General features: G+C 42.9%; 1 protein-coding gene across 1 annotated transcript; it reads left to right on the top strand.

The window, feature by feature from the left end:
• Nucleotides 1-6,864: 6,864 nt before the first annotated feature.
• LOC122741498 (transcription activator BRG1-like) lies at nt 6,865-12,301 on the top strand. The gene is given in 6 exon segments (XM_043985017.1): nt 6,865-7,093; nt 7,616-10,271; nt 10,273-10,824; nt 10,826-10,894; nt 10,896-11,980; nt 11,983-12,301. Coding segments are annotated over 6 exon segments (4,719 nt in total). The 3' UTR covers nt 12,111-12,301.
• Nucleotides 12,302-12,532: the final 231 nt, after the last annotated feature.

The raw sequence follows: 12,532 nt of genomic DNA on the forward strand, positions 1-12,532 counted from the left end.
GGCGAGGAAATTATCCTCCTCCTATGAAGTTTACATGGTTACAAAAAAAACCACTAGAAGAGGGACAGGCATTAACAATGTGGGGAGGGGGTTGCTGCTTGTTGTTTCTTTGTGCTAATGATAAAAATTCCAAGAGTATTAAAGGCTACAATGAAAACCACCACCACCACCCCCAGTCAATTATGCTAACACAGCCTGCATGACAATTAAACACTTTTCAGAAATTTTAGTGTAACTTGCAACAAAATCTGTGTGCAATGGAATAGTTGGCTGCTTTGTTCTCTTTTCCAATAAGAGGTGGAGGCTGTTGAATGTTGTTATTAGGGCTAGATAAGCTAGGCTTCAACACAGCACAATTTTGTATGTCTGAACTAGCAAACGCCTTTGAAGTCCCACGGATCCTTCTGCTTGTTAATTCTTCCATTTGTTTGATTTTTGGTACAAAGAAAATGAAAGAATATGATGAGATTATGGCATTTTAAGTCAATATTTATTAAAAAATCAATCTAGATGAAAATCTGCCCATCCCTCTAATTAGATGAGGCAACTTGAGGTTGATTTTTAATTGCAAAAGTAATTACACGGAGCAGATAGCCAGTGACATTTGATTATCTAGGTGATTGATTAAAAAGCCTAGCTCACCGAGCAGATTGTCAGCCAGGGAATCGAGACAAAAGAGCAAATTAAAAAAGTTGTCCAGTTAGTAATCACAAAATTCAAGGATGAAATTACAGAGCCAAACACCTCCATCGCTCCTCAGCCTCATCACTCACCGCTCGCATGCACACACACCACATGCATTAACTCCAAAGGGGCGATCAAGAAGTGGATTAGTTGGAAATTAATTGAGGGAAAAATAAAAGGGAGAAGCGAAATCACTTCAGAGAACAGGGTGCTTAAGTTGAAACAAATTTCTCCTGTTTTATGATAAAACTTACAGGGGCCGGGATGGAGGAGGGGGAGGGTAGTTCATAAGGGAAAATCAAGGCCTCCCCATGTGTTATCATGTTTTAAGGGGAGGGAACACTCTCACTTTTTAAATGTTTAAAATAATTTTATCAAATAGATCTTTTTTGTTACTCATAGGATCATAGATTTAGAGCTTCAAGGGACCTCAAAGGCTTGCTATTCCGATCTTCTCATGTTACATATGAAAAACTATGGCTCAGGGAGACGTTTGTCTTGTCTAATATTGTCTGGATAGCAAGCATTCGAGGTAGGATTTGAACCCGAGTCCTTTATCTCCAAAACCAAAATGCTCTCCATCGTACCCTGGTTACTCATTTCGTTATCCCTGCATAGCGATGTACACTGAGAAAGACAATCTTGGACCAGTAAACAAGTACTTCTAACCTATTCAATTAAGAATACCTAGGAGGACCAAAATGCATCAATTGAAGAAGTATATACATATAGATATATACACACACATATATACATTTCTTTATCTATTAGACAGAGAAAATAGTAGGATGATTTTTTTATATCAAAGTAGAATTATAATATCTTCTTGTAGTTGCTTGCATTTAAAGTGCATTTGCACAGATAGGAGAAATTATATATATTTTTAATTATATCAAATTGACAGTTTGGTTTTTCTGGTATTAACTGCCTAGTGGGTGCACAGCCTTCTGCAGCTGCTGGGATCATAAATTTTTTTTTTTTAAAGGTAGATCTTGACTTCAAAGAACTTAAAATGTAACAGAAAGGAAGGAAACAAACATTTATGAAATGCCCACTATGCGCCAGGCATCAGGATAAGTACTTTGTAAATATTATCTCATTTGATCCATACAACAACCCTAGGAGGTAGGATTATTAACTATTATGTACCTATTATTATAAAACTATATAACATAATTATGTAATATTTATTGTTCTTCCCATTTGACAGTTGAAGATGAGGTGAACAGAGGGTAAGTGACTTGCCTAGGGTCACACAACAAGTATCTGAGGTTGAATTTGAACTCAGATCTTAATGACCCCGGGTCCAGCATTTTATTCACTGTGCCATCCATCTAGCTGCCTCATAGGTGAGAGAAGAGGTATCAAAACAACCTTGGTATAAGGGAGAAGGTGCTGGAAACAAAGGAGAAATCCAGGAAGAAGCACTAGGAGAAACTTGAGGAGGAAGCAAACACGATTGTCCTGAGGGGAATTAAAAAAAAAAAAAGCTTCCTGGAACCTGGGCATTGAGGGAGGGCAGGACTGCAGCAGCCTCTGATAGAATTGGGTATTATATTCCAGCAATGGAAGTACAGACAGGAGAGGGCAAGAAAGGCAGCAGTGGACAGAGACTAGATCAATATGCCTGGAACAAAAAGTATGTGAAGGGGAATAATTTGAGATAAGACTAGAAAGCTAGATAGGAGCCAAAGGGCCCTTTAATACCAGCATGAAGGATTTATAATTTGTTTGGCTAGCAGCATAGCCAAGTGGATAGCGCTCTAGACTTATAGACAGGAGACCTGTCTGGGTTTGAACCTTATCTCAGAAGCTTACTGGGTGTGTGATCATGGGAATGTCACTTAAGCTCTCAAAGCCTTTGTTTCCATATCTATAAAATGGAGATAATAATAAAATTTGCACTACCTTCCTCACAGGATTGTTGTGAGGAAGAGTACTTTGTCAACCTTAAGGCAACATAGAAAGGTGAATTATTATTAGTCAGTGGGGACTCATTGCAGGGTTTTGAGGAGGAGAGTGACATGCTTAGATCAATGCATTAAGAAAATTATTTGGGCATCTTGTGAAGCATGTGCAAGAAGGGAGAGACTGGAGGCAGGGAGGCCAAGTAAGGAGCAATTGCACAGTCTAGCAGCTAGGCGGCATAATGGGTAGAGTGCAGGACCTGAAATCAGGAAGACATCATCCTGAGTTCAAATCCGATCTCAGACACTTACTACCTGTGTGACATGGGGCAAGTCACTTAACCCTGTTTTCCTCAGTTTCTTCATCAGTAAAATCACCTGGAGAAGAAAATGGCAAGCCGATCCATTATCTTTGCCAAGAAAACCCCAAAAGAGTTGGACATGACTGAAAAATGACTGAACATGCAACATGCATAGTCTAGTTGAAAAGAGATCCTAAGATCACAGATGGAGAGGTGAAAGGGTCCTCAGAGGCCATCTAGTCTTTCATTTTACAGTTGAGAGAATTAGGGCCAACAGAAATGAAGGAATTTGTCCATGGTCACCAAGGGAATAGGTGTCACAAGTGGTATTTGAACACCATCCTCTGACTCCAGGGCCAAGACTCTTCTTGCATGTCCATGGAGATGACACAACTGTTCAAACAGTGGGTTTACACCATTCTTGCCAAGTCACATTTACTGGTATTTATGGAAAAAGGTGAAAGGCATGGATACCCGGATCATTGGCATATTGATGACCCTGATTAAGATAACAACACTATTTCTCCTTGTTCTTCCCCTATACATACATACATATACACATATATATAATAATTTTTATATGATTATGGAGAGAGAGATGGCTTTTCATCTAGAAGGACTTAGCCCATACCAGTGTATTTGCTCTTAGGCAGCTAAGAGGAGCCAGGCAGGTTAAGAATGAAAAGACCTGGATTAATGTTATAGCTCTATTACTCACCTACTCTGTGCTATATGCAAGACATTTTGCCTCAATGGGTCTCAGTTTCCTCATTTATAAAATGGGAATGATAGCCTAGGTAGCAGAGTTGTATAGCTGAAAATGTTATCTCAATGTGGTGTCAACTATAAAATTCAAGATGGTGGCTGATGAAAATAATATTCTCCCACCCTGTATCTATGAAGTCCTCCTCCAATGGCTCACAGTGGCTTGGGATTAGCTCTGGGTTCTTTAAAGCTATGCAAGTGCCTACTTCAGCTGCAACTAGTAGTCTGTAGAGGATGTTCCGCCTCCCCTTGACAAAGTATGTCTCCCTCATCTAAGAATCACTTTAGCTAAGTCATCACCGGAAGACTGCTCACCAGATGACAAGTAATTCCAACCGCAGCAACTCACAAAGAGCTATATAGCTAAGCTATGGAGAGGTTGCAATCCAACCTAATGGTGTTCCTAGCATAATAGACTCTAGGGTTAGACCTCAGAGGCCATCTAATCCAACCTTCTCATTTTACAGCTGAAGAAACCGAATCCTGAGGAAGTGAAAGGACTTGCCCAAGGTCATAGAAAGAGTATTAGAGGCAGGATTTGAACCTGGATCCTTTGATTCCAAAGCCATACCAATGAGATTATAGATCTTTTGAATCATTGAAGTTATGATTCTCAAAATATAAATGGCAAAATGTGGGTAGGGCAACCTGGTGAGACTTTAGAGCTTTCTGTATTTGATATCATCCTTGTGAATCCTCACTTCTGTGCCCAGCATGGGCAAGATGTAATGAAACAGAGGCAGCTAGATGGTTCAGTGGATAAAGCACTGGCCCTGGATTCAGGAGGACCTGAGTTCAAATCCGGCTTCAGACACTTGACACTTACTAGCTGTGTGTAATGATTGGAATGACGCCACCTACTGGAGACTTGCTGTGGAGAGCTCCACCATGAGGAAAATGCCTCAGGCATTGTGGCTTTTCCTTGGCGTCAGGAAATGACGTTTGCTCATGGGTGCTGTCTATCAAGTCTACCAGCCAATCAACTGGAGGAGCCTCCTATGGTCTGGGAGGAGACAGGAAGGAGGAAAGGGAGCCTGCGCAGAGAGCGCTGGCCTTTTGTCTTCCTGACTTGATGGTGGTGGCGGCAGAGGACTTCACAGGAAATTTGAGGAAAGATAGGAATGCCAGGCTGTTAGAATTCTGTTCTCAATCTTTTTCTTTCTATTTTCCAATAAACCCTTAAAAACCTAAACTTGTTTTATCAGTGATTTTTAGTCAGTTTCCCCCAAACTGGGGAAACACATTAGAATCCACATTTAGAATCTTAAATTACACATGTGTGACCCTGGGCAAGTCACTTAACCCTCACTGCTCACCAAAAAAAAAAACATTGTGGATATAAGATGTAATGAAACATCAGCTGATGTTGTCTGAAACAGTGTTTGCCTGGTCCGACTTGCTCCTTCTAATCTTCCAGGGCAGCTCATTACAACTAATTCTTGGAATCTTAGAATCTTTATGTGCTGTAGGGAGAAAGCCATGTGGGGTAGTGAGAAGAGCACCAGACCACATCTAGACACATGGGTTCTATTCCCGTTGCTATTTGCCCATTCACAGTGTGATCTTAGAAAAGTCATTTTTCCTCTTGGCCTTGGTTTTCCCATCTCTAGAATGAATGGGGGTTGACCAGATGATTTGGAAGATGTGTTTTAGCTCTAATCTATAAATTATGGTTAGCTTTAAAAAAAAAGTTATCTGTGAATCATTTCTCTTGCTGGTTTATTATTTATTTATTTAAAACCGACTATCATCATCATTATTTTGGTTCCATTATTGATAATAATGATAAGTCACATTTCCATAGCCTGTAGGGTGTGTTATATTTTTTCTTTTAATCATTTGAATGCTAGTATCATTAACCTCATTTTGCCAATGAGCAACCTGGGGCTCTGAAAAGCTAAGTAACTTGGGATCATAGGTCTATAGCAGGAAGAGACCTCAGATCCATCTAGTCCAACATCCCCATTATACTGATAGTAAAACTGAGGCCTAAAGAAGCTAAGTGACTTGCTAAAGATCACTGGAGCCAGTATTAGTGGTGAGATTTAAATCCATGTCTTCTCACTCCAGTCAGTGCTCTATTGTCTCAGGGTCTGACAGATAGGAAATATCAGAGCAGAAACTAGAACCCAAGTCTCTGGTTTTAAGTCTCATACTTTTTAAAAAGTATATATTTTAAAATAATAGTAATAGGAGGCAGCTAGGTGGCACAGTGGATAGAGCACTGGCCTTGAATTCAGGAGGACCTGAGCTCAAATCCAGCCTCAGACATTTAACACTTATTAGCTGTGTGACCCTGTGCAAGTCACTTAACCCCAATTGCCTCACCAAAAAAAAAACCAAACAAATAAATAAATAAAATAATAGTAATAATAATAGCTAATATACACATACATAGATAGATAGATACACACACACACACACACACACACACACACACATATATATATATATATATATATATATATATATATATAACTTACTGTGTTCCAGGTACTAAATGCTTTACTATTAATAATAATATTTATATAGCCACATTATTTATATATTTACATTTATCTAGTGCTTACTGTGTGCCAAGTGCTTTATAATTATTATCTAATTAGATCCTCACAACAATACTGGGAGGTAGATGCTTTTATTATCCCCATTTTAGAAATGGGGATAATAGAAATTGAACCAGAGAGAGGTTAAGTGACTTGCTCAGGGTCACATAAATAATACATGTTTGAAACCAGATTTGAAGTCAGGTCTTCCTGCCTCCAGATCTAGGATTCTTTCAACTGTGTCACCCAACTGTAACTAGTAATAAGTATTTTTAATTAATGTTAATTTTTTTGTATTAATCTTACTAACTTTTAAAATTAATCTATAGCTCCTAATTACCTTCCCCCTCAATTGAGCATATTAAAAGAATGGGGGGGGGGCAATGAGGGTTAAGTGACTTGCCCAGGGTCACACAGCTAGTAAGTGTCAAGCATCTGAGGTCAGATTTGAACTCAGATCTCCTGAATCCAGGGCCGGTGCTTTATCCACTATTCTACCTAGCTGCTCCCGAAAATGCTTTAAAAAATAAAGTACTTGCTTGGTCTTTTGGTTCCTGACCTTGGCGTGGAGGAGTGGAAACGGGACTTCAGAGGACTTCGCAGTGAGGAAAGATAGGATTGCCAGACAGTAGGAGACTATTTTGAGCAGCTTCTTTGAAGATGTCTACTCCAGACCCACCTCTGGGAGGAACACCTTGGCCAGGACCCTCTCCTGGGCCTGGACCATCCCCTGGTGCTATGCTGGGCCGTAGTCCTAGACCCTCACCTGGTTCTGCACACAGTATGATGGGCCCTAGCCCTGGGCCACCTTCGGCAGGACATCCCATACCTCCTCAGGGTCCTGGAGGTTATCCTCAAGATAATATGCATCAAATGCATAAGCTAAAATGTACCCACTTCCTTCAACTGATTTATCTGGGTGGTCTTCATTCCTCTCAGAATCAATATCTTTCAAAGGATAATCTCTGATTTATCTCCAGAAAAGGAGAAGCCTAATGTCACCAAAAATTGTACAGTCTCTAGAGTGGCAGGAAACCTCAGCAGATACTCAAAGACCCACCTGGAGATTAATCTAAACTGATTGAATCAAGTGAGAGTGATTGACTGCTGATCAGCCTACTTCAACTTAACTGGATGTTAACCTGGCTAGCCCTGAAGAAGGTATTGTTCTCAGAAACTAGACTGTGAACTCAACTTGAGAACACCTTCAAAACCAGTGGATTTGGATGACGCCAACCAATCAGCTTGAAGCAGTGTGTAAGGACCACCTCTGTTCCAGACCTATAAAAAGCTTCCACAATCAGCTTGCTGGGGAGTTCCTGACTGAAGCAGGCTCCTGGCAGAGGAGTTGAGGAAGAACCAGACCAGACCAGACCAGACCAGACTAGACTAGACTAGACTGGAACTCTAGGCTAGCCAATGGATTCCATGCATGAGAAGGGAATGTCGGATGATCCTTGATATAACCAGATGAAAGGGATGGGAATGAGGTCTGGGGGACATCCTGGGATGGGGCCTCCTCCAAGCCCAATGGATCAGCATTCTCAAGGTTATCCCTCTCCTCTGGGTGGCCCTTTGCATGCCTCAAGTCCTGTTCCAGCTAATGGCCCATCCTCAGCCCCACAGATGTCTTCTGGTCCTGGTAGAGTACCGTTAGATGGTAGTGACCCACAAGCATTAGGACAACAAAACCATGGCCCAACGCCTTTTAATCAAAACCAGCTGCATCAGCTCAGAGCTCAAATTATGGCCTATAAAATGCTGGTGAGGGGACAGCCTTTACTAGATCACCTGCAGATGGCAGTGCAGGGGAAAAGACCAATGCCAGGAATGCAGCAGCAAATGCCAACACTACCTCCACCCTCTATATCTATGACAGGAGGACTTGCAGCTCCAAATTATAACAGACCTCATGCTATGGGTGGGCCAAACATGCCCCCTCCTGGCCCCTCAGGAGTTCCCCCAGGAATGCCTGGACAGCCTCCTGGTGGACCCCCAAAGCCCTGGCCTGGAGGGCCCATGGCAAATGCTGCAGCCCCCACTAGCACACCTCAGAAACTGATTCTTCACCAGCCAACTGGGCGTCCTTCACCAGCACCCCCTGCAGTACTTCCTGCAGCTTCTCCTGTCATGCCACCACAAACACAGTCCCCTGGGCAGCCAGCCCAGCCTGCCCCCATGGTTCAACTCCATCAAAAGCAGAATAGAATCACTCCTATCCAGAAGCCAAGAGGACTTGATCCCCTGGAAATTTTGCAGGAGAGAGAATATAGGTTACAGGCCCAGATTGCCCATCAAATTCAGGAACTTGAAAACCTTCCTGGATCCCTGGCTGGAGGCTTGAGAACAAAAATAACCATTGAACTCAAAGCACTCAGACCCCTGAACTTCCAGAGACAGCTGCGTCAAGAAGTTGTGGTGTGTATGAGAAGAGACACGGCCCTGGAAACTGCACTGAATGCCAAGGCTTACAAACGCAGTAAGCGGCAGTCCCTTTGTGAGGCTAGAATAATAGAGAAACTGGAGAAGCAGCAAAAGATTGAACAAGAGCAGAAAGGCCTTCAAAAGCACCAGGAATACCTCAATAACATTCTTCAACATGCCAAGGATTTCAAAGAATACCATCGATCTGTCACTGGCAAAATCCAAAAACTTACAAAAGCTGTGGCTACATACCATGCCAATACTGAGCGGGAGCAGAAGAAAGATGAACGGATTGAGAAGGAGAGGATGCGAAGACTAATGACTGAAGATGAAGAAGGATATAGGAAGCTTATTGACCAGAAGAAAGATAAGCGTCTAGCATACCTACTTCAGCAGACAGATGAATATGTGGCTACCCTTACAGAACTGGTCCGACAACACAAGGCTGCACAAGTTGCCAAGGAAAAAAAGAAGAAAAGGAAAAAGAAGCCTTTGGATGAAACTAATCAGATGAGTGATCTCCCTGTGAAAGTGATCCATGTAGGAAGTGGGAAAATCCTCACTGGCACAGATGCCCCCAAAGCAGGACAGTTGGAGGCATGGCTAGAGATGAATCCAGGATATGAAGTGGCACCAAGATCTGACAGTGAAGAGGGCGGTTCAGAAGAGGAGGAGGAGGAAGAAGAACAGCCACAACCATCACAGCCTACCCTCCCTGTGGATGACAAGAAAAAGATCCTAGATCCAGATAGCGATGATGCTTCTGAAGTTGATGCAAGACATATTATTGAGAATGCCAAGCAAGATGTTGATGATGAGTATGGTGTCTCCCAAGCCCTTGCTCGTGGTCTGCAGTCATATTATGCTGTGGCCCATGCAGTCACTGAAGAGGTGGACAAACAGTCTACACTTATGGTGAATGGTGTACTCAAACAATACCAGATTAAGGGTTTGGAGTGGCTGGTGTCCTTATATAATAATAATCTGAATGGCATCCTGGCAGATGAAATGGGCCTCGGCAAAACTATTCATACAATTGCTTTAATTACATACCTCATGGAACACAAGCGGATCAACGGACCTTTCCTCATCATAGTACCTCTTTCAACTCTGTCAAATTGGGCATAAGAATTTGATAAGTGGGCTCCTTCTGTGGTGAAGGTGTCCTACAAGGGCTCTCCAGCAGCGAGAGGAGCTTTTGTACCTCAGCTTCGGAGTGAGAAATTCAATGTCTTGCTAACTACGTATGAATACATCATAAAAGATAAGCACATTCTTGCCAAGATTCGCTGGAAGTATATGATTGTAGATGAAGGTCACAGGATGAAGAATCATCACTGCAAACTAACACAGGTCCTGAACACACACTATGTAGCTCCCCGAAGCCTGCTACTGACAGGGACACCCCTGCAGAACAAGCTACCTGAGCTGTGGGCACTCCTCAATTTCCTCCTCCCAACCATCTTCAAGAGCTGCAGCACCTTTGAGCAGTGGTTCAATGCTCCCTTTGCCATGACAGGAGAAAAAGTAGACCTGAATGAAGAAGAAACTATTCTGATTATCAGACGTTTACACAAAGTGCTACATCCTTTCCTGCTCAGACGGTTAAAGAAAGAAGTTGAAGCCCAATTACCTGAAAAGGTGGATCAAGTGCGATATGTCTGCACTGCATCGAGTCCTCTACCAGCACATGCAAGCCAAGGGCGTGCTCCTGACTGATGGCTCAGAGAAGGGCAAGAAGGGTGGCACCAAGACACTGATGAACACCATCATCATGCAGCTAAGGAAAATCTGCAACCATCCTTACATGTTCCAGCACATAGAGGAGTCATTCTCTGAGCACTTGGGATTTACTGGAGGCATTGTCCAAGGCCTGGATTTATACCGAGCCTCTGGAAAGTTTGAACTCCTAGATCGAATTCTTCCCAAACTCCGAGCAACCAACCATAAAGTGCTGCTCTTCTGCCAGATGACCTCTCTCATGACCATCATGGAGGATTACTTTGCATATCGTGGCTTTAAATACCTCAGGCTCGATGGAACCACGAAAGTTGAAGACCGTGGTATGTTGCTGAAAACCTTCAATGAACCCGATTCTGAGTATTTCATTTTTCTCCTGAGTACTCGAGCTGGGGGTCTTGGGCTGAACCTACAGTCTGCAGATACTGTAATAATTTTTGACAGTGACTGGAATCCAGGACTTACAAGCACAGGACTGTGCCCATCGTATTGGGCAGCAAAACGAAGTCCGGGTTCTCCGTCTCTGCAGTCAATAGTGTGGAAGAGAAGATCTTGGCCGCAGCCAAATACAAGCTAAATGTTGATCAGAGGGTTATCCAGGCTGGTATGTTTGACCAGAAATCCTCCAGCCATGAAAGAAGAGCTTTCCTCCAAGCAATCCTAGAGCATAAGGAGCAGGATGAGGAAGAAGATGAAGTTCCAGATGACCAGACCGTTAATCAGATGATCGCCCATAATGAAGAGCAACTTGATCTTTTCATGCGAATGGATTTGGATCATAGGCGAGAGGAAGCTCGAAACCCCAAAAGAAAGCCACGCCTGATGGAAGAAGATGAGCTTCTATCTTGGATCATTAAGGATGATGCTGAAGTTGAGAGACTGACATGTGAGGAAGAAGAAGAAAAGATGTTTGGACGCGGCTCCCGCCACCATAAAGAAGTCGACTGCAGTGACTTGCTGACCGAGAAGCAGTGGCTCAAGGTCATAGAGGAAGGTACACTGGAGGAAATCGAGGAAGAAGTCCGGCAGAAGAAGTCATCTTGAAAACGCAAACGGGACAGCGATGCCAGCTCCTCAATGCCAACAACCACCACTCGCAGCCGTGACAAGAGTGATGTTAGCAAAAAGCAAAAGAAACGTGGCAGACCCGTTGCTGAAAAGCTCTCCCCAAACCCACCAAACCTCACCAAGAAAATTAAGATTGTGGATGCTGTGATCAAATACAAAGACAGTAGTGGACGCCAGCTGAGCGAGATGTTTATTCGGCTTCCTTCCCGCAAAGAGCTGCCAGAGTGCTACGACCTCATCGGAAAACCTGTGGACTTCAAGAAAATAAAGGAAAGGATCTATAACCACAAGTACCGTAGCCTCAATGACCTAGAGAAGGACGTGATGCTGCTGTGTCAGAATGCCCAGACCTTCAACCTGGAAGGTTCATTGATCTACGAAGACTCCATTGTTCTACACTCTGTTTTCACCAGTGTGCGACAGAAAATTGAAAAAGAGGATGATAGCGAAGGAGAAGAAAGTGAAGAGGAAGAAGAGGGAGAAGAGGAAGGATCTGAATCTGAGTCTCGCTCTGTCAAAGTGAAGATTAAGCTTGGCGGAAAAGAGCACAAGACCGGTTAAAGGGTCGGAGACGCACCAGCCGGGGATCCCAAGCCAAACCAGTCGTGAGTGATAATGACAGTGAAGTAGAACAGGAGGAAGATCGCTCAGGAAGTGGCAGCGAAGAAGACTAAAGCGGACATTCCACGATGAAGACCCCGAGAGCCCCTCTTCCTTTAGCTGTAACAGGTAGCAACAAATATAGTATCAGACTCCAGTAAACTGTATAAAACTCTTCCATATTTATACTGCAGAGAAGATGTAGGACTGTTTGTGTCTTGCCTTGTCCTGACATCAGTAGCGTTTGTAACAGCATTAACTGTTTAAAAAGGGGGAAAAAAAGAATTATGAATTGGGGAACACTTGATATCTATTTTTTCTTTTTCTGGCAGTACTGTTTCAGTTGCAGTATTGAATCACTGTAGTTTAAACTGTGGATGCATGTGTGTAGCGGTCCACTACTAGTACTGTGTTTTATTCAACAGGTCAAAGTCACCAGGGGCTACCTGTCCACAGAGGATACTATTCCTGGTGAACGTGTGTGTGTCAGCGTCAC

The sequence above is a fragment of the Dromiciops gliroides genome, chromosome 2, assembly GCF_019393635.1.
Source record: "Dromiciops gliroides isolate mDroGli1 chromosome 2, mDroGli1.pri, whole genome shotgun sequence".
Classification (NCBI taxonomy): domain Eukaryota; kingdom Metazoa; phylum Chordata; class Mammalia; order Microbiotheria; family Microbiotheriidae; genus Dromiciops; species Dromiciops gliroides.